Genomic DNA, 22308 nt, shown 5'->3' with positions numbered 1-22308 from the left:
CATCTATTGAGAGGATCATGTGGTTCTTGTCCTATTTTAGATTTAAGGAAGAAGATGGTAACTGTGTGCCTCTTTCTGGGGATGTACACTAGATGGGGTTTCATTCCAAAGAAACAACCCTCTTAAGGGCAAGGTCTCTAGAGTGTACTCTGCCTGGGCCACACCTAAGTAGGTGAGAAGAGTTTGCATATGCAAGTCACATGCTCTTTTTACCTAGACTCTCATATGACAAACACCCAGGCTTGCAACACTCTCTAAGTCAGGAGTGAAAAATGAAACAGAATCAATGGTCCCAGACTGATTATGTTTCAAAGATAGGATGTTATTTCTAAACTCTCACCCATTGTTCCTTTTTACTCCTCACCCTTAAGATGATAGCCATTTGCCTTTGTAACTGGCAATAAAGAAAGAGTGAGTAAGCATAGCAGAGAGAAAGGGGGTAGGTTGGGTAAACTGGCTGTTGTTTCACTGGAATGACTCAAGTAAAATATAATCAACATATATTAGTATCTTTCTTACACTAAATTTGCTGTTGAATTAAGAATGGAAGCCATAGAAGGTCTTAACAACTGGGCATATGAGCCTCCCCAAGTCTTATTTAGGACTAGAAATTTGCCTTTTAAGGCAAACCAAAGGAAGCTGCCCACCCTGAGAGCATAGAGGACCCATCCTTGGGGGCAAGTCTCTGGACAGTTCGATTCAGTGTAGTTCAACACGTATTTCCCAAATGCTTTGGGCCAGGTGGTATGCTAAGAGCTGGGGAGACAGATATCGTTAAGACATGCTACCTGTCCTAAAGGAGCTCCTAGGCTGGGACTCCCTTCCTAACTAATGTCCAGGTCTATCAGTGGATGTGCCAAGTGGGGATGACATATGCCTTTCTGTGCCCATAGGAGATGCTGCCTAAGGGCCCACACTCTCTCCCATTCAGCCCAATGCTGCCTCGGAATTGTTTTCAATACAGCATATCTGGCTGATCACCTGGCCAAGAACTTATCCCCACAATTGGTAGTGTACGGGCTTCAGAAAGAGGCAGCTCTAAATTCTAACTCCAGTGTCAGTTTGTACTATGTTGTCTTGGAAAAATCCCTTCCCACCTTTTGAGCTTCAGTTTCCTCATCTGTATCATGGGACAGGCTTCACAACACTACAAAGTTGGTACTATTACTGTCCCATTTTAAAGATGAGAAAAACTGAGGCACAGAGAGGGTAAGCAGCTTTCCCAAGATCACAAAATAGAAAGAGGGAGAGCCAGAATTCAAAGCCAAAAGTCTATTTTTAGAGCCCATTCTGGTAACTGCTAAGGTTTGGCTGGTCTTAGGCTGGTCAAATGCTCTCTAGGGGTTAACAAGCACAAAACTGCCAGACTCAGATGACATATTTAACAGAGGTTTCATTCATTAAGAGACATATTCTACTGGCTGAAACTTTAGCTCTGGCTAGAGACAGTTTATTTGGTCTTAAAATAAGAAAAGCTGTGGTGAAAAGACCTGCAGGAGTCACACATATCAAAGCTCATGTCGTATCCAAACTGTTTGGTCAAGAGTCTGACTCTTGAAAGCGACTCATCTGATCATGAAATATGAGAGTCAGAGATCACTTGACTAAGCAGTCCAAACCCCTCTGACTAAAATAGGCACCACAGGAACATTGCTCAAGTCAACCTCCATTGCCAAGATGGTTACGCAGTGATTGAGGCACAGGTTAAAAGTTCAGAAGAAGGTAAATCTTAAGCCTGAGATGTTTTAAGTGGGCTAATGTTTGTAGAACTCTTAGGATAATGCTTGGCACCTAGGAAACACAGTTTAAGTGGTTTGAAAATAAATAAAATATAGCCAGGTGGGTTTAGGAGGAGATGCCAAGGAGCAAGTTGAACTTCTTTTCACATCCTTCCCCACACTGGCCTTAGAGAAGTCACTTCATTTCTTTTTTTCTTTTTTTCTGTTAAGTTAATTTTTTTATTTTGAGAGAGAGAGAGAGAAAGAGATTGGGGAGGGGAAGACAAGGGGAGAAAGAGAATCTCAAGCAGGCTCCATGCTCTCAGCACAGAGCCCAGATCTCACAAACTGTGAGATCATGACCTGAGCCAAAATCAAGAGTCTGATGCTTAACCAACTGAGTCACCCAGGTGCCCCCCCCCGTCTTTAAGTTTATTTATTTATTTTTGAGAGAGAGGTGGGGAGGAGGAGGAGGAGGAGGAGGAGGAGAGAGAGAGAAAAGGGAGAGATAATCCCAAGCAGGTTCCACACTGTCAGCACAGGCCCGGCCCAACATGGGGCTTGAAGTCACAAACCATGAGATCATGACCGGAGCAGAAATCAAGAGTTGGATGCTCAACTGACTGAGCCACCCCAAATCACTTCATTTCTGAACCTCATTTTTCTTGCCTGTTGAATAAAAATTACAACAATAAAGTGACTCGAGAGGGTTGTTTTAAGAATCAGACAGTGAGATATTAGGGGTGAAAATATGTCATTTATAAACTATAAAGCACTATACAAACATCATTACTATTCCTATTTAGTCCTTATTCAGAATTCCTGTGAGTGAAAGAACTAGAGAGATGTCCTCTGGCAGAGAATAAGATTTCTGGTGCTGGTGCCCAGGATTGTCTGCTCTCCTCCCCAGCACCCTCCCTGGCCCAGCCCTACCCCTAGCTGTGGGTTCAGCCAAGTAGGGAGTAGAGGAGGGCTGCGTCCCGGAATTGGAACACAGGGTGCCCTCTCTTCTCTCTTGCACAATCAAGGCTGTGCAGAGTTCTTGGGACTACGGGAGAAGTGCATTTGGTGTGCCAGGTCGGCCACATTCAGGATTAGATAGACTTTTAGGGACTGCCCTGAGAACCTGATGACCCAAGATAACCTCAATTTTTTGGGCACCGGAATTGTGAGTTTTACACAACTGACTTTATAAATACACTTTGGAATATATAGCCTATTCTAAAAGTGAGGACTACTTGTTCAGAACCAAATTGAACTGCTTGAACTGTGGTGTGTACTTCTGAAAAGAATGTAAAGACACATCATAACTGGGGCACCCTGGGTGGCTCAGTTAAGTGTCCAACTCTTGGTTTCAGCTCAGGTGATGATCTTATGGTTTGTGGGTTCGAGCCCCATGTCAGGCTCTGTGCTGACGGCACAGAGCCTGCATGGGATTCTCTCTCTCTCTGTTTCTCTGCCCCTCCCCCAGGTGCACACACGTGCACACACTGTCTCTCAGAATAAATAAACTTAAAAAGAAATAAAGACATGGCATTTTTATAAACTGTGAGATATTACCCCATTGGGAAGTCCCTTTTCTTTTTCTTTTTTATCATTTTCTTTTACTGTTTGGGAGAGAGCCATAGTTACCTATTGATTTGTCTCTAGGATTCAATCCTGGGAGAACACCAAAGTGACTCATCAAGAATATGTGAAAGATAAGATTTCATGGATGCTGTGTGTAGGAATTAGTTGCCACAAGGGGTAAAATGCAATATAAAGGCACCAAGGAAAGTGTCTTTTAGTTGGTAGTAAGGTAATAAGGAGTGGGGCACCTGGCTGGCTTAGTCAGTAGAGCATGCAACTGTTGATCTCAGGGTTGCAAGTTCAAGTCCCATATTGGGTAAAGAGATTACTTAGGAATAAAAATCTTTACAAAAATATAAAAGGCAGGGTGACTTGGTGGCTCAGTTCAGTGTATGACTTTTGATTTTGGCTCAGGTCATGATCCCAGTTGTGGGATCAAGCCTTGTTTCGGACTCCATGCTGAGTGTGGAGCCTGCTTAAGATTCTCTTGGGGCGCCTGGGTGGCGCAGTCGGTTAAGCGTCCGACTTCAGCCAGGTCATGATCTCGCGGTCCGTGAGTTCGAGCCCCGCGTCGGGCTCTGGGCTGATGGCTCAGAGCCTGGAGCCTGTTTCCGATTCTGTGTCTCCCTCTCTCTCTGCCCCTCCCCCGTTCATGCTCTGTCTCTCTGTCCCCAAAATAAATAAACGTTGAAAAAAAAAATAAAAAAAAAAGATTCTCTCTCTCTCTCCTTGACTCGTGCTTTCTCTCTCTAAAATAAAAACAAAACAAAAACAAAAACAGTGCTGAAGCAATTGGACATTCAATTGGACATTGAAATTTTTTAAAAATTTCAACATAACTCAAACATTATCTAAAAATTAACTCAAAATGAATTATGGACATAAATGTAAAAAAAAAAAAAGGTAATAAAGGAGAAAATTTTCATATGGCCCATGAGTTTGAGAGGGAAGCAGAAACCTACAAGCTGATGGGGACCTTTTGCAAATACAACTTTTATATTATTTATTTATTTTTAATTTTTAATGTTTATTTGTTTTTGAGAGACAGGGAGAGCACAAGTGAGAGAGGGACAGAGAGAGGGAGACACAGAATCTGAAGCAGGCTTCAGGCTCTGAGCTGTCAGCACAGAGCCTGATGCAGGGCTCAAACTCACAAACCACGAGATCATGACCTGAGCTGAAGTCAGAAGCTTAGCCAACCGAGCCACCCAGGTGTCCCTATGTATTATTTTCTATATATCAAAGAAACCTACCTGCCCTGTGAAGCTTAGTTTCCAGTGGGGCTGTAGGGGACCAATTGTAAGTGCACTATGGGTGCCATACTAGAAGCATGGAGGGCATTGACAGATCAGTGCTTTCGTCAACATCAGCTATTCTTTTTATTTATTTTTTAAAATTTATTCTTAACATTTATTTATTATTGAGAGACAGAGAGAGACAGAGTATGAGCATGGGAGGGACAGAGAGAGGGGGAGACACAGAATCCGAAGCAGGCTCCATGCTCTGAGCTGTCAGCACAGAGCCCGATGTGGGGCTCAAACTCACAAACTGTGAGATCATGACGTAAGCCAAAGTCGGATGCTCAACTGACTGAGTCAACCAGGCACCCCTCAGCTATTCTTTTTAAATTAATTAATTGATTGATTGTTTTTCATAATTAATTAATTTAAATTTATATCCAAGTTAGCAATACTTGGATATAGTGCAATACTGATTTCAGAAGTAGATTCCAGTGATTCATACAAACATGATGATGTTTGGAATATTTTCATATTTCAAAATTGTCTTGGCAGCAGTTTTATACAATAGAGATCCCCATACATGTGCCAGCCTGGGGCAAAAACCAAGTAAGAGTCGGGTGATTGAGTTTGGGTTCATATCCTGAGATGATTCTGATCTCCCAAAGACAGAGGATATTCTAGCTGAGGTACCCAAATGTGTTCCAAATGTCACAGAAGATCTCACAGAACTGAAGACTAAAGATGGGCTTCATTATTGTGAGCAGGGCCATCCTAAGGAGGGTTTGAGGCTGAGCCTAGACATGAGATCTCTCTTCCCCCAGCCCAACATTTTTATATATGTGAATATGGTTTATTTTTATTCTTATGTTTTAAAGTTCAAAGTTTTACTCTGAATTTGGACAAATGAGTGAATATGGTTTAAAAGATCAAGTACAGCTTAAAGTAAACACCAGGAACTAATAGATATAAGTATTAGAAGAATTGTACACTTGTTCGTTCATTCATTCATTCATTCATTCATTCAATATTTAGCATCCAATAGAGCCTGGGCTTCAGTGGGGAATATGAGATGAATACACCTCTCAGCTCTCAAGAACATGCATTCTATTTGGGTAAACAATGTGTGAACATAGCTTTGTGCAGAATGTCCTGAGAGCCTATAGAGGCTGTTGGAACAAGCAGGCTTACATTTTTTGAGCAGAGAGAGGGATGGCAAAGCTCAAATTTGATTGTGAGAAGAAGGAGGAGGTACTGAAAGCAGAGAGCAGAGTCAGTGCAAAGCCATGAAGCTGTGAAAGAAACTGACAGGCTCAGAGTATTGACATAAGTCACGTGTGGTTGGAAAACAGAATACAGGCATGGGAGCTAAGGCTGCAGAGGAGAGCAGGGACAGATCATAAGGACTGTTACACATGCCAAGGAGCTTGACACTTAATGAATAGATAATGAGAAACAAACCACAAGAAAGCTTTAATTCCCAAAGTGCCACAATCATATTTGCATTTTTAATAGATCACTGAGAAAGCAGTGAGAACAATTATAAAAGGCAAGAGCAAAGGAAAGGGACTACTTGGAAGCCCATAGCGATAACTTGACACAATATGAAGGCATTTTCATTATCAAAAATTTAAATAATACAGAAGCTATTCCAGAAACCAACACATTATCCTACTAATGGATACTTCAGTGGTTTCTATTTTTTTTATTATTATTAACTATGAATATGCTTGTACAGGGGTTCAGTAAATTGCTTATGAAAAAGATTACTTCTAAAAATGGTCTTTTAAAAACCTAGATGCCAGGGGTGCCTGGCTGGCTCAGTCAGAAGAGCATGCGGCTCTGGATATTGGGGTCATGAGTTCAAGCCCCTCGTTGGGTATAGAGATTTTTTTTAATAAATAAAATTAAAACAACAACAACAACAAAACTAGTTATGCCCATCTTGTTGGCACAGCTAAATAGATTTTTGGAGCATTAAGGGATGGATAAGATAGTAAGATAACTCTAATATTACTTTACATCCAATTAATATCAGGCAAAACATGACTGAGCCCAGGACTACAGAGAAAAATACTAGTCCATCAGAATCCAATCTGAGGTAAAGTAGGACTCTTCACAGCTCTTGTTCTGGACTGAATGTTTTTGTCCCTCTAAAATTCATATGTTGAAAGCCTGACTCCCAATGTGACGGTATCAGGAGGTAGGGTCTTTGGGAGGTGATTAGGTCATGAGGGTACAGCTCTCATGAATGGGATTCATGTTCTTATAAAAGAGACTCCAGAGATCTCTCTTGGCCCTTCTGCCAAGTGAGGACACGGTAAGAAGATGGTTGCGTTTATGAACCAGGAAGCAGGTTCTTACTGGACACTGAATCTGCTAGTGCCTTGATCTTGGACTTCTAGGGTCCAGAACTGTGAGAAATATATGTTGTTTAAGCCACCCATTCTGCCATTTCCTCATTGCATCTGGGAGAGCAAGATGGATCACCAGCAGCTCTACTGGAGCCATCTGAGGAAATTTGGCCAGGATTCTCGTTCTTGCCTTGTCCACTCAAACTGGCACAGTCTGATCTGGAAATACAGCCTCAACAGGTGCTGCCAGTGTTTCCATCAGTACTAAAAGGATATAGGCTTCATTAAGTTGGATTAAATGACCTTCCTTGAATGGATCATCCAAGATACATACTTTAATTGCAGATACCCAAGATAACCTACCTTAATGCCAACTCATTGTACATAAAATAAAAATACTTCAATTATGACTATTTTGAAGTGAAAATAAAAAGCCACCCAGTCTATTATTTTATTAGAGCAGCCCAAATGGGTTAAGGTAGTTCTCATGGATACACTTGGGAAGGCGAGGCACATGTGATGGAAATATGATATATTTTTCCTATGAAGGCTTTCACCTAAAGAGGAATCTGGTGACCAAGGGGAGAAATCGGGCTAAGTGGAAACACCTCTCAGAGCAATGCAGCACATGAAGCTGATGGTCCAGGCAGCATTCAGGAGGCCATGTCCCACCAAATGACCACCATTGTGGTGGTTGGTTGGCTATAAGTGTTGGTCCTGGAAGGTCATTGACTTAAAACAAGGCCCTCCACTTTCCTCTCTCTGTGGCAGCTCTCTTACTGTGGTCATTTAATCATCAAAAAAACTGAAACCCTTACAAGGTCTGAGGTCAGATTTGTTTGGGGTCACGTCTCCCTTAGGTTTTGTACCAACTCCATCTCTCATAGATTGGTGTTAATTCTCTGCCTAAAGCCCTAGAGGGATGAAGGATCCCCAGTATCTCCCTTATAGATTCATCTTAGGGTCCCCCATACTTTCATAGTCAGGGATATACCCCAATATCTCCCATCTAAAGCTGAGCTTGATTTTCTTGGTTCAACTCTTTTTTAAAAAATTTTTTAAAATGTTTATTTATTTGAGAGAGAGAAGAGAGAGCACATGCACAAATGAGGAAGGGGCAGAGAGAGAGAGAGAGAATGAGAATCCTAAGTGGTCTCTGCAATGTCAGCGTAGAGTCTGACATGGGCCTCAAACCCACAAACCATGAGGTCATGTCCTGAGCTGAAATCAAGAGTCAGATGCCCAATCAACTGAGCCACCTAGGTGCCCCTCTTGGTTCAACTCTTAAAGACAAGGATAAGGACAGGAGTCAGCCATGATATTAGAGTTATGACATCATGGACTATGGGACTCAAGACCAGTATAGAAACTTTTGAATGTTGGACTAGACTAGAACTGTCTGTAGAGCTTCATATGTAGCAGGTTAGTATGTGCAGATTTAGTAATGGCTAGTTCTCCTGACTAGTCACATAATTAAAAACGTCTCTTACCTGAGAAAAAAGATTCCTAAGAAGTATCATAAAACCATAGTGGGAGATCCATGTTTATTTCAAACAACTACCAGCCATTACTTAAAGAAGATATCATTTCCTCCAATTTGCAGAAGAGAAAAGATCATGGGAAAGAATAGCATGCTCAAAGCAGATTCAGCCAAAGAGATTTTAATCTACCTGCAACAGGTCACTCCAATGCCCTCCCTTCTCATATCTCTTCTCTCGACTGACGGAGAAGAGCCTAGTCCTCTTGACTGTGTTCCAGTTGTCTGTTTCTCTTACCTCCAAATTGGCACGGAGATTTGGGACAGCAGAGACCACACTGTTTCAGCTCAGCAGCTGATTTGTTCGATGAGTCTTTAAAATTTTAGGCTGGTAAGGGGCACCTGGGTGGCTCAGTCGGTTAAGCATCTGACTTTGCCTCAGAACATGATCTTGTGGTTTGTGGATTCAAGCCCCACGTTGGCCTCTGGGCTGACAGCTCAGAGCCTGGAGCCTGCTTTGGATTCTGTCTCTCTCTGTCTCTCTCTGTCTCTCTCTGTCTCTGTCTCTCTCCCCCTCTCAAAAATAAATAAACATAAAAAACTTTTTAAAAAATTAAGACTCATAGGGAAAAGCTGTAGACACAGGATTTCAGCCACATCTTTTATAACATCCTTTTGAAAGAAGTGTAGAAATACAAACAGGGTGAAAATGAAGATAATCCACCATACCCGAATTCTGACTGATGGGATCCATGTGAATCCAGAAGGAAAACTCTACTTAGGCTCCATCCTGGTTCAAAATTTTGCCCATGACTTGACTAAGTACAACAGTGACAACCTGATGAATCTGAAGCCAACATGAAACCAGAGAAGACAGTGAATAGAGGAGATACCGGAATCAGAATCCAAAGAGTGCTCAACAGGCTGGAACAACAGAGAGAATCTGGCAAGATGAAAGTGAACAGGAAAAAAAAGTCAAGTACACAGGCATTAGAGGAGAAGATGGGCTTTTTGTAGCACCCACGTAAAGGACTTAAGACAAGGTTAATGTACAAGAACAGAGAGATGTGCTACGATGATTAAAGGCTATAATTATAGAAGCATAATGTCAACAGTAAGGGAGGTGATTGACCTGATCTACTTTATACTGTCATGGCCACATCTACAAATTTACTTCTCAGGTTTTTGGCACACCCTGTAGGAAATATTTGTAAGAAAACAAACACTAGGGTATGTACAGGACAGTAAAAGCACTTGAAATCACATCTTAAAAGGACTGGTCAAAGGAATTCAGAATTTTACCTAGAATCAAAAATTTTTATCTTAAAGAAAAAATACTGATGGTGACATGATTTCTGTCTTGAAATATCTGAAGCTCTGACATACGAATGTGAAATGAAGTTGGGCCATTTGACAGGAACATTTTGGTTTTTTTTGTTTGTTTGTTTTTAATTTTTTAACGTTTATTTATTTTTGAGACAGAGACAGAGCATGAACAGGGGAGGGGCAGAGAGAGAGGGAGACACAGAATCTGAAACGGGCTCCAGGCTCTGAGCTGTCAGCACAGAGCCTGGCGCGGGGCTCGAACTCACAGACCGTGAGTTCATGACCTGAGCCGAAGTCGGACGCTTAACCGACTGAGCCACCCAGATGCCCCTGACAGGAACATTTTGGAAGGAAGGCATCCCTTAGAGAATGATAGAATAGATGATGCCCAAGGCCCTTCCAGTTCAGAGAGGCTGCAGCCTTGTCCCTCTGGCATGTCACAGGACTCCTATGTGTCTTATATCCTCATGTATAAAATGATCTCCAAGCAGAGCTTTGATGTCCAAACTCTTTTCTTGCTCTGATTAGACTGTGTTTTTGTATCTCTTTTTCTTTGAAATTTCCCACAAGGCTGGGTACAGATGGGAGTTAATACATTCTTATTCATGGCTACCTAGTTCCATTAAATGACAGCATGTGCTGCTCCAGGAAAGGCTATGTGAGGAGAGAGAACCTGCTGTTATGGTCGAATTGTATCCCTCCAAAATTCATAGGTTGAAGTCCTAACCCACCCCCCACCCAGTACCTCAGAATGGGCCTGTATTTGGAGATAGGGTCTTAAAAGACGTAAGTTAGAATAGGTCATATGAGTGGACCTAATCCAATATGAACAGTGTCCTTATAAGAAGGGAAAATTAGGACACAGGCCTGTGAAGACACAGAGAGAGGATGGCCATCCTTAGTCCAAGGGGAAAGGCCTCAGAAGAAATCAATCCTGCCAACACTTTGATCCCCAACTTCCAGCCTCCAGAATTGTGAGAAAATCAATTTCTGTTGTTCAAGCCACCTAGTCCATGGTACTTTGTTACAGCAGCCCTTCTTACCCTGTATGCCTGCTATTTTCACATCTCCTTTGTTCTCACATACTGCAGGGAGAATAAGAATGGAAGGTTTTGTTTATGAAAACCTCTTTCCAAAAGTGCCAAGCTGTAAGGACACTGCTAGGATTTATACTTAGATCTCATCCATCCTTTGCAGAAACGTGAAGCTTTTTCTTTGGTTGCAGAGTTTTGCAACTAGAACAGACTCTATACCACAGATCCCAAACTGGTGATCCAAATGGGTTGAATCTGGTCACAGACATGCTCTGTGTTGGTCCCCACATATTAAACATCTTTTTTGAGATAGTGTCAAATGCTTAAAATTTGAGGGACTTTCACATTAAAGCCCATATTTCTGGGTTCTCTTGGAAAATCAGAAGAGTCAGCTTCACTGGGCCTCCCTGGCAACAGTCTGTGGGAGTGAAGTAGTCCTCTCTTTAGATGGGGCGTGTATTCTCCACTTCCTATAGTCCCCACCCAGACTACTGAATTCATTTACCTGACCCCGTTCAGCATTTCTGTCTGTGAGTCTTGTCAACTAAAAAGGGCAAAAATCTGTTACTCTTCACCTTGCAGAGAGTCACCACAGAATTTCCCCTCCATAGCAATAGATATGTTAAGTGTGATACTTCCTTTGCCTTTTGTTCAACTAGCAAAGCTTGTATCACATTCATCTCTTTGGATCCTGATTAAAAGTGGAGCATGAAATTGAGAGCATGCTGCTGTAGGAAAGGGTTGTAGAAGCATGGAAACCTCAGGCTTAGGAAAGACTGAAAACAGGAAATGAGAGGACTAGCTGTCCTTGGCCTCTGGCAGCCTGACCAGATGCTCCAAGTAATTAGCACCCCGGACTGCCAACAGTATTGCATTCACAAAGGATAACTTAAATTGCCAAGAACAGCAAGGCAATTGTTCTTGCTTCAAGGTCTCTGGGATGGAAAGCATGTAGAATCACACCTGCATGGTGGAGGACACGGTCTCTCTTGTGCTTCTTTGAGATGAATTGATGCCATTGAGCCAAAGTCTGCATGAAATGTCTTATTTACCTGTTCTCTTCCTAGGACATAAGAGAAATTGGTTTAAGATCTGATTACATTGCAAAAACATTTTGAATGGTTCTGAAGAGCTAAAACAGGTTTTGTTACAAGTGAAAGAGCTACAAACAACTATAATGGCCATAAAAAGAAGAGCTTATGACAAAGCCAACATTTCCTCAAAAAATGGAAGGAAGGAGCAGAATGTCCCTTTATGCCATGTCCACTGTATTGAGCAACTTTTCACAAGGCTGCATGGTTGTGCCATAGCACTGTAAGGATGGTAGCCATGATAGGAGGAAGAAAGGAAGAGCTCAGAGAGAGTTCACCATTCCTCTTTCTGATAAAAGAAAGGGGGGGGAGTGTCAGGAAATGGAGAAATACAAATAGGTCCCACAAAGATACATCACTTACTTCTCTTACAGTGATAAAGGGAAGATTTTCTTGCCGGAAGTTTCTGTCTTTATCTAATGGCTTGCAAGACCAGGCAGTTGAGCCAGATGTCAACTTTCCACTTGAAATCCAGCAACGTGAGAGGGAAAAAAGGCTTCCTAAGAACCTAATTCAGAGCAAAGCTGTACTTAGGTCTGGTAGAAGTAATGTCATTTAACATTAAACAACCTAAATCTCATCATGTAATTAATTCCTTTGCTTAAAATCACTCAGTGGCTCCCCATGTGCTTAGGAAAAAGTCCAAATTTCTACATCTGGCCCCTGATCCTTGACTACTTCCCTAGACTCATCTTCTATTATACACCTTTCGAGCTCTGACCACCCTGGCTTTCTTTAAGTTCCTCTTACATCTTTTCTGTCTCTTTTTTGGGCATGTTCTTCCCTCTACCAAGAACACTCACTGCCTTCAGCTCAGAGTAAATATCACTTTTTCTCAAGCGGGCCTTCTCTTACTGCTACATTAGGTAAATGGCTGCCCACCCACTTATTTCTTCATGGGTTCTATATTACATGCAACTTGACACTTTTCACACTTATTTTAAATTTCTTGTTACTATCCAGCTTCTTGGTTCTATGTGTGACTTTGAGAGGAGAGGGACTGTATCTTGGCTATGGTTGTATATTTTGCAATTAACAGCACGTGGCGTAGAATCATGTGTAATAAGTATTTGTTCAATGACTACAGTAAAGGTTTTCACAGAAGTAAGAACACTCATAGGCTTTGAACATCTGAGACCATCTCAATCTCCTTTCCTCTGGGCAGACCTCATTTCAGCTCAGGAAGATGGGGATCTTTCTTCATCTTAAACCCCTCTAGGAAAGGAGAAACCGTAACTTTCTTGATAGTTAATCTTTGGGTTTTATATAGATAACCTTTGGATAAATCTGACTTAATTCCATTCTATTGCATAATTATACTTCTTTCTTATTTACCATGCATGTTACCAAACCTCTAGTTCTTTGCCAATAAACTTATCATAAAAAGTTACTTTTTACATTGTTAATCACTTGACCTGGCCTCTTTGTTCTCTGCCCTAGCCATCTTCCAACTTCCACCTGGATTACAAGCATCTTGTTTTCACATAGACACTCTACTAGTTTGGTATTTAGAAAAATAAATTACCCTTCATGGAGCACTGGTAGCCAATGTGAGGGAAGAGGAGAGGGTTTGATCATCTGATCCTGTGTTAGTGACAGTATCACAAATGCCATTATCACAGGTAGCACTTGAGCTGCGGAGGCTGAGGACAAAAGAGTGGCAAGAGAGAGCAACCAGCCCAGAAAATAACATCCAGCTGGGGACCCATTGAATGCGGAGTCCTGGCCTAAATGCTGTGGGGAGATGCCAAGCCAAGGAAGGCAAAGGTATTTTGCTCTCTGAAAGGACGCTGTCATTCCTTCATGCCACAGGCATTTATGGAGGTCTGCTCGGTGCCAGGCTAGGTGTTAGGTGACTGCCTGTCATCTAGTTATCAGTCCTCAAGGTGCTCATAGTCCAGGGTGGGGTGGGAGGAGATCATGACCCCAGACAAAGTCTGACTCTTAACTGACTGAGCCACCCAGGCACCCCTTAAATTTTTTTTAATGTTTATTTATTTTTGAAAGAGAGAGACAGAGAGAGAGAGAGAAACCAAACTCAAGCAGGGTAGGAGCAAAGAGAAGGAGACACAGAATCCAAAGCAGGCTCCTGGCTCTGAGCTGTCAGCACAGAGAATGATGCGGGGCTTGAACCCCCAAGCCATGAGATCATGACCTGAGCTGAAGTCAGACGCTTAACTGACTGAGCCACCCAGATGCCCCAGGAGTTCTTATGTAAGAGAAATAATTCCTGTTCCTGTGTTATCAACAATTCACATGAAAGATGTTATGTAGGGGCGCCTGGGTGGCTCAGTTGTTTGGGCGTCTGACTCTTGATTTTGGCTCTAGTCATGGTCTTGTGGTTTGTGAGATCGAGCCCCACATCAAGGAGCCTCCTTGGGATTCTTTCTCTCTCTTTCTCTCTTTCTCTCTGTCTCTCTGTCTCTCTCGCTCTCTCTCTCTCTCTCAATGAATAAATAAACATTTAAAAAAGAAAAATGTTTCATAAATGCAAACATAGCCCCACACTTAGAGTCACTAAGCATAGAACCCATAGGAGCAGATATTTGGCATCCTGGACAAAAGAAAACTATAAAGAGGGCCTGAGGCAAAACCAATAGGCAACCCACCATGAAAGTAGACTGCTCCCAATTCCCTACTGCTGTGGGTCTGTCCTCAATGTCTGGTACCCCTGGCTCCCCTGGCTTCCTGTTACAAATTTTCTCTTACTTCACCATCCTAAGTCTCCTCTCACAGGTGGAAAAGAGATTGAACTAAGTCCTTTTGGACTTGGGTAGGGCGGTGTGGTGTCCTAGGATCCCCTTCCCCCAGGCAGCAAGGCATTTCCCCCTGGGGCTAGTGCTGGGTTATCTAATGAGCAAACTGGATGGCTGTTAAGCACAACAGTAAAACACTGCCGCTACCAAATATTTTGAGTTTGATATAGGACATTTCAAAACCGTCTTTCATGCGGAAAATTCAAACTTTCTGGGGATCCTTTTCATTTGTTTCACAGGGTGGTATTTTTAAATTTGGAATTATATATGAGAAACATCAACATATTTTTAATGCTTAGGACCTTAAAGGTGCAACTCCTTCCCAGAGGGAGTTTATGGGCACATCTGAGGCCTCTGTCCTAAATCACCACCCAGGGGAATTATTCTCATGGGAAGAGTCCCATGCCATGAAGAAGCAGGGACACTGGGGAGAGATAGGACACTAAAACATGCACAATAAGGTGAATTTAATATGGATGGATTTCTTCATAAGATTCTACTTGCTTTCTAGTGATATCCTGATCTATAAACTTTGTGGACACGATTCCTGGGAGATGTTTTATGTAAAAGGTGTTCTGTGGTCAAATAATGTTGGGAAATATTGCACCTTCAATCTCCATCATGAAGATTCATGATGTACATTAGCATATTAAATCTTCCAAGAAGTTGTTCAATAAAGGAACTAGTGTAACAAAAAAAAAAAATCAGTGTTTTTCAAACATATCTAATCATAGCAAGAAACATTTTAAATCAAGTAACATTGATTAATACCCTGCAATATTGTGTGGAGCACAAATTGAAAAGTGCTACCCTTATATTTGCTTTTTTATGGTGGTGGTGGGATGGTGTTTTCTTTTTTACTTATTTTTTTAAGTTTATTTATTTATTTTGAGAGAGACAGAGACTGTGTGAGTGGGGGAGGGACAGAGAGAAAGGGAGAGAGAGAGAATCCCAAGCAGGCTCTGCGCTGTTGGGTGGGGCTTGAACTTCTGAAACTGTGAGATCATGACCTGGGTTGAAACCAAGAGTTGGCGCTTAACTTATTGAGCCACCCAGGCACCCGGGTGGGATGGTGTTTTCAAGAGACATTGGTGTATGTCCTGTCAAGTAAATCACTGTTTCCCGGGGCGGCTGTGTGACACAGTCAGTTAAGCATCCGACTCTTGATCTCAGCTCAGGTCATGATCTCACAGTTTGTGGGTTTGAGCCCCACATCTGGCTCTGTGCTGATGGTGTGGAGCCTGCCTGGGATTCTGTCTCTCCTTCTGTCTGCCCTTCCCCTCCTTGTGTGTGCTTTTTTGCTCTCTCTCTCTCTCAAAATAAATTTTAAAAAAAGTACTGTTTTCCTGTCAACTGATTCATTTGATGGGAAAAATAAATTTGCAGGCTGACCCACATGAGTGCTCCCCAGATTTCATACCCAGGTGATTGCATGCTAGAGCATCTGTTGGCTTTTCTTTCCTTTCCTGTGGCATATTCACCACTTGGTGAAGGGAAGGGCATGTGACTCCAGTGGTCAGTGCATTGTTATGGGCTCCTGTCAGCAAAAGACCACCTGCACCAGCTAAAGGAGTCTAAAAATGGGCAAGGTGAGCATGTCACATTGAAGGAACATGTGTTCTCATTTTATAATATAGTTTTAAGAGCTTATTATATTGTCTACTGGGCATTTAAGTGAAATACTTAGAGGTTCAATAGAGATTTAGGGGAGAGATGCAGAGAATGGAAGAAAAAAATGTCATTTTATAAAAAATGTGAGCACAGCAGCTACCCCATTCTCTTCTCTCCCTCCTTCCCTCTTCCTCTCAAACAAAAGCACTGAGTATGTCTATTTCTTTTACTCCCACTACAAGCTTTGAACTGGGCAGGGGAGTGTGTCAGGTGAAATGCTTGCTCTCTGGGAGCCCTTAGCAGAATCACCACCACTGGAGTGGGAAATTGCTAAAGGATTTCTGCCTGAGCTGTAATAGGCATGGGGTGGGTTTCCTGCTTAACAGAAATTTTCACCCCAGTAGCAGTAACACCTATTGTGCATGTGAATATTTTGTTCTCCCAGAATTTTGCTTCCTTTTCCTTCCTTCCTTTCCCCCACCTTTTTGTTTTAGGTTATTTTGTGTTTTTTTTTTTTTTTTTTTAACGTTTATTTATTTTTGAGACAGAGAGAGACAGAGCACGAACGGGGGAGGGGCAGAGAGAGAGGGAGACACAGAATCGGAAGCAGGCTCCAGGCTCTGAGCCATCAGCCCAGAGCCCTATGCAGGGCTGGAACCCACAGTCCGTGGGATCGTGACCTGAGCTGAAGTCGGACGCTTAACCGACTGAGCCACCCAGGCGCCCCGATGTTTTGTTTTTAATTGTGGGTCCACAGCCTTATTTTTACAGTGCCTCTCCTGTGGTCGGCACTGCTGCCCACTCCCCTGCTCCCTGCTCCCCGGTCCCCAGTTTGTTTGTGTCCTGTCTTCCTGTTCATTCTGCTCTCATGGCAGCAGGCTCACAGAGAAAGCAGTTCTTGCTTCAGAGAAATAAGGCACCACTCCCTCTCCTGCAGGTCAGGGGGAGAATGAGAAAATGATCATATCTAGTTCACTGCTGACTAGATGCCGGCACTGTGCTAAACACTTTCTAAATATTTTCTTATTTCATTCTTTTTCTATTTTATAGATGAGAAAACCAAGGCTCACCAAGGTGAGTAGCTTGCCCACAGTCAAGCACACTAAGGGGCAGAGCCAAGGTTTGAAGGCTGATGCCAAAGTTCATGTTCTTAGCCACTGTAGTAAATTCACTCACTCATTCAACACATGTATTGGGGAGTGTTCAAGTAGTGGGAGATACAACAGTGGGAACAAAGAATTAGGTCTTTCCTTATGCCACTTCCTCTCCAGTGAGGAGACAGAAAATGTACAGCAAAGCTTGTAATGTCGGGTGCTATGAGGAAAACTAAAGCAGGGTAACAGGATCAAGAATAGTGGGGAGAGACGACTCCTCTGTACAGAGTGAATGGTCAGGGAAGGCTCTGTAGAAGCCACTGGAACAGGGATCGCCCTATGCTCCTGCATTTTCTCACTGACACCCACATGCCGGTGATTCTAGCTAATGTTCTTAGGACTCTATATTTACATACACTGACAGATCTCTCGTGAACAGAGAGATTTGGAAAACACCATTTCATTTGGGACACAAAGCTGACATTCTTTCACAGAAATATGTTGGAATATGTCTTCAGAAATATGCTGGTTAGTGTTTGTTCAGAGTTGTCCAGGAGAAAGGTGCTCTCACCAAACACAAACATTCATTTTACTTGGCAGGTAAACTTTATTTTTCTAATAATAATGGGTGACAGTTGCCAAGCACTTTCCATGTCATGTGTCAGACATGTGCACATATTTTACATGTGTCATGTCATTTAATGCTGACAATCACTCCAAAGGGAGATTGTCTTAGCTTTGGCCACCATAACACAATACCATAGACCAGGCTGACTTAAACAACAGAAATTAATTTTCTCACAGTTCTGGAGGGTAGAAGTCTAAGATCAAGGTGCTAACATGATTGATTTCTCTTGAGAATTGTCTTCCCGGCTTGTGGATGGCCTTCTTCTCCCTGTGTCCTTACACAGCAGAAAGAAAGATAGCGTAAGGGAGAGGAAGAATGTGAGCTTTATGATTTCTCTTTTTATAAGGGCACTAATGTTATTATAGAGCCTATCTAAATCTAATTATCTCCCAAAGGCCCCATCTCCAAATACCATCACATTGGGGATTAGGAATTAAATACACAAACTTTTGGGGAACACATTTTAATCTATAGCAGAGATGTCATTCTTTTTTGAAAAAAATTTTAACTTTATTTATTTTGAGAGAGAAAGAAAGTGAGAAGGGGAGGGGCAGAGAGAGAGAGAGAGAGAGAGAGAGAGAGAGGGAGTGAGAGAATTCCAAGCAGGCTCTGTGCTGCAAGCACGGAGTCTGACACGGGGCTGGAACCCACGAACCGTGAGATCATGACCTGAGCCGAAACAAGAGTCAGATGCTTAACTGACTGAGCCACGAGGTGCACTCTAGCAGAGTCGTTATTACTATCATTTTACAAGTAAGAAAACAGGTACAAAGAGCTCAGGTAATTTGCCCAAGGTCACATGCAGTGGAATTAGTATCCAATGATTGTCATTCTGGCACATATCCAAAAATATTTTTGTGAGGAAGAAGAAAATGGCACAATATTACCAGCCCTGAACCAAAATCATGAATTCTGAAAGTGCTTGACAAAAAAATACCAAAGGCCTACAATTTCTAATCCAAGGAACAAACCCTAAAGGGAAACTTCTTTAAAAAGTCCTATATGCTGGCCTATCATGGGTATAAAGCTTCTAAAACTGAATGTTAATCAAATGTCCTTTTTTCTTTTTTTTTAATTATGCAATGGTTATCCTTGTACTTACTCCCTTGACTTTTTTTTTTTTTTTTTTTTTAAGTTGGGAGAGAGGGAGAGGGAGAATCCCAAGATTCTGAGAGCCTGACACGGGGCTTAATCCCACGACCCTGGGATCAGGACCTGAGTGGAAATGAAGAGTCTGACACTCAACTGACTGAGCCACCCAGGTGTCCCAAAATGTTCTTGACCACTATGCTTTTCAGCTTCTTTCCATGTGGAAGGATGCTCTGATCCATCATGCAAGTAGAATGCTGACGAATGCACAATAATGTCTTCACAGAGATGAACATATCCTTCTTTGAAGTCTTTCAAAAAAGTGCATTTATCTTCTTTGTTCAAGTCATATGCTCTTCTTTCTCTTTAGACATTGGATGAAACAGACTCAGTTTACAATAAAAGAAGTTTTTGCTTTAAGAAAACAAAATATCTGTCAATCAACTCTCCTAGCTCTGGCTCATGAGTCTATGAACATCTTGTAACCTTCTGGTAAAAAGTGCATCCTGCTGAGTGTCTTGCACAAAAAGTGTACTCAAACTTGAACACTCTGGATTGAATTTTTTTTTTTTATTATTAACATTTGTCTTTCCATTTGCTATACATCATCTGTTGTGCACCTGGTCAGCATAAGCTAGTCCCCAAGTCTTATCACCATTGGGAGGAATGCCAAAATAGTCCCTGGGTCTCTAAAGCTAAAGCTTTTTCCAAACTCCATGTTGTCTCCTGTCCTTGGATTGGCATGTTCCTCCTTTGCACCTCTCATTGATCCAATTAAGGCATACACTCAATACTTCTTTTCCTTGATTAGAGTGGTTTAGCATGGCTTACTTTTACAGTTGGCTGACCTCATTGATTATATAGAGATCTTTATCTTGATCAGTATGGGACTACAAAAGAATAACTCTCAATCCTATAGCTATTACAACACCATTTTTTCTTGGACAGAGGAGTTTGGAATTTTTTTCAGAAATAATGAAAGGTCTTTGGAGGGTTCTGAGTTTCATCAGAAGGTTGTCATCTGTGATGTGTAGAACAGACTGGCATTGGAGAGGTCTGTAAGAATATTTCCTGCACCGTTGGAAATTCAATCCACTTTCAGTGCTGTAGCCACCTCCACACCCATACGGTTTGGATCCAATTACTGCCCTATCCTCATTGCCATCACCCTAGTCTGATCCATTATCACTTCTCACTTCATTTCTTATAAAGCTTCCTAACAAGTCTCCCTGCTTCCTCTTTTTCTCCCACTAAAATCAATTCTCTACATGGTAACTAGAGAATTTTTTTTAAAAAATAATTTTATTTTGTTATCATTCATGCATCCTAAATTCACCCATTTAAAGTATACAACTAAACAGATATTAATATATTCACAAGATTGCACAACCATTTGCAAGCATCTAATTTTAAAACATTTTAATTACCCTTCAAAAAAACCCATATCTATTAGCAGTAATTTCCCATTCCTCTTCCCTCCCAGCCTCTGGCAACCACTAATCTACTTCCTGCTTCTATAGATTTGCCGATTCTGGACATTCATATAAATGGAATCATAAAATATGTGGTTTTTTGTGTCTTGCTTCTTAGACTTAGTGTAATGCTTCTACCGGAAGTGTATGAGGAGTACAGTTTCTTCTCCATGTCCCTCATCAAGATCAACAATTGGTTATTGTCTTTTTTATTATAGCCATCCTAGTGGTTGGGAATCACCATCTCATTGTGGTTTTGATCTGTGTTTCCTTGGTAAATAATGTTGAGACTCTCTTAATGTACTTATTGACTTTTGGTATATCTTCTTTGAAGAAATTTTTATCTAGCTCCTTTGCCCATTTTAAATAGGGTTGTTTATTTTTTTAATTAGTGAGCTGTAAGAGTGCTTTACATAAAGTAAAGTTCCTTATCAGATACATGGTTTGTAAATATTTTTCTCTCATTTTCTGGGTTATTTTTTCAGTTTTTCTTTTAACACTTATTTTTATTTTTATTTTGAGAGAGAGCAAGTGGAGGAGGGGCAGAGAGAGAGGGAGGCAAAATCTCAAGCAGGCTCTACACTGTCAGTGCAGAGCACTATGTGGGACTTGAACTCACAAACTGTGAGATTATGATCTGAGCTGAAATCGAGAGTTGGACATTTAACCAACTGAGCTACCCAGGCACCTCTCTGTTTCCTACTTTTTTGATGGTATTGTTTGTAGCACCAAAGTTTTTAATTTTCATGACTCTGAATCTAGCTACTTTTTTCTTTTGTTGCTTAGGCTTTGATGTCATTTCTAAGAAGGTTTGCCTAACTCCAGGTCATGGAGATTTACCCCTATATATATATATTTTTAGGAGTTTTATGGTTTCAGCTCTCATATTTGTCTTTGATCCATTTTGAATTAATTTTTGTGTATGATGTGAGGTAGGGATCCAATTTCATTCCTTATATAGATATCCACTTGACCCAACACTATTTGTTGAAGAGACCAGAGAGATCTTTTAAAAACATAGATCAGATTACAAACCTTCTCTGTTTAAACCTTCAATAACTTTCCATTGCACTTAACAATAAAATCCGAATTTCTCTGCCTACCTCTTCACTCTCATTTTATGCTACTCTCTCTTGCTCACCATGCTGCCAGGTCTTTCATTCCCCAGAATAAATAAAGCTTTCTTTTCCCTTAGCTTCCTCATGTTTCTTCGTTTCTCACCTTAAATATCTTCTCGTAGATGACTTTTCTCAACCTTTCTTCTAAAACAGATTCTCTGTCCCATCCCACTTTTTTTAATATCTTCTCCTTTAATTTTCTTCATAGCTTTAATTATGTATGTATCCGCATTTGTTTTACTGCCTTTTTTTAAAAATGTTTTTATTTATTTTTGAGACAGAGAGAGACAGAGCACGAGCAGGGGAGGGGCGGAGAGGGAGGGAGACACAGAATCTGAAGCAGGCTGCAGGCTCTGAGCTGTCAGCACAGAGGCTGACGACGACGTGTGTCTCAAACTCACCCACTGTAAGATCATGACCTGAGCTGAAGTCAGAGGCTTAACCGACTGAGCCACCCAGGCGCCCCCTGCGTTTTTACTTTGGTAATACTTCTTTGCATTTGCCTTCGTGTTTTGCATATGACATACATTCAATTCACAAATCATGTTGTTAGAAACTAGAATTTACAATTAGATGGGACGTTAAAAATTACCTTCAACTACTGCTTCTATACAGGTGAAAAAAACAAAGTCTAAAGAGTGTGAGTTGTCTGGGGTCAGAGAAACAGTACCTAGCTTTGATTCTGAGTGCTATAATTTCCACAACAGTTTCATTTTCATTTGCAACAATGATT

The 22308-nt window shown here is 41.5% G+C and overlaps 1 protein-coding gene and 1 long non-coding RNA gene across 2 annotated transcripts in view; both read left to right on the top strand.

Moving 5' to 3' along the window:
* Positions 1-13568, top strand: part of LOC122491543 — a 45200-nt gene extending 31632 nt beyond the window's left edge. Inside the window, exon 4 of the long non-coding RNA XR_006299383.1 lies at positions 13430-13568. This is a non-coding gene — a long non-coding RNA (uncharacterized LOC122491543). The remainder of the gene's footprint in view (positions 1-13429) is intronic.
* LOC122491542 (40S ribosomal protein S29-like) lies at positions 6613-7289 on the top strand. Its single transcript, XM_043594401.1, has one exon. It carries the CDS (start codon positions 6953-6955, stop codon positions 7145-7147), a length of 195 nt encoding a protein of 64 aa, XP_043450336.1. The 5' UTR covers positions 6613-6952; the 3' UTR covers positions 7148-7289.
* Positions 13569-22308: the final 8740 nt, after the last annotated feature.

Source organism: Prionailurus bengalensis, chromosome C2 (genome assembly GCF_016509475.1).
Source record: "Prionailurus bengalensis isolate Pbe53 chromosome C2, Fcat_Pben_1.1_paternal_pri, whole genome shotgun sequence".
NCBI lineage: Eukaryota > Metazoa > Chordata > Mammalia > Carnivora > Felidae > Prionailurus > Prionailurus bengalensis.
This window is presented reverse-complemented; position numbering and strand designations above follow the sequence as displayed.

Bases quoted from the DNA above. Each gene is read 5' to 3' on its own strand.
- LOC122491542 (XM_043594401.1), top strand. From the start codon at position 6,953: ATGTTGTTTAAGCCACCCATTCTGCCATTTCCTCATTGCATCTGGGAG.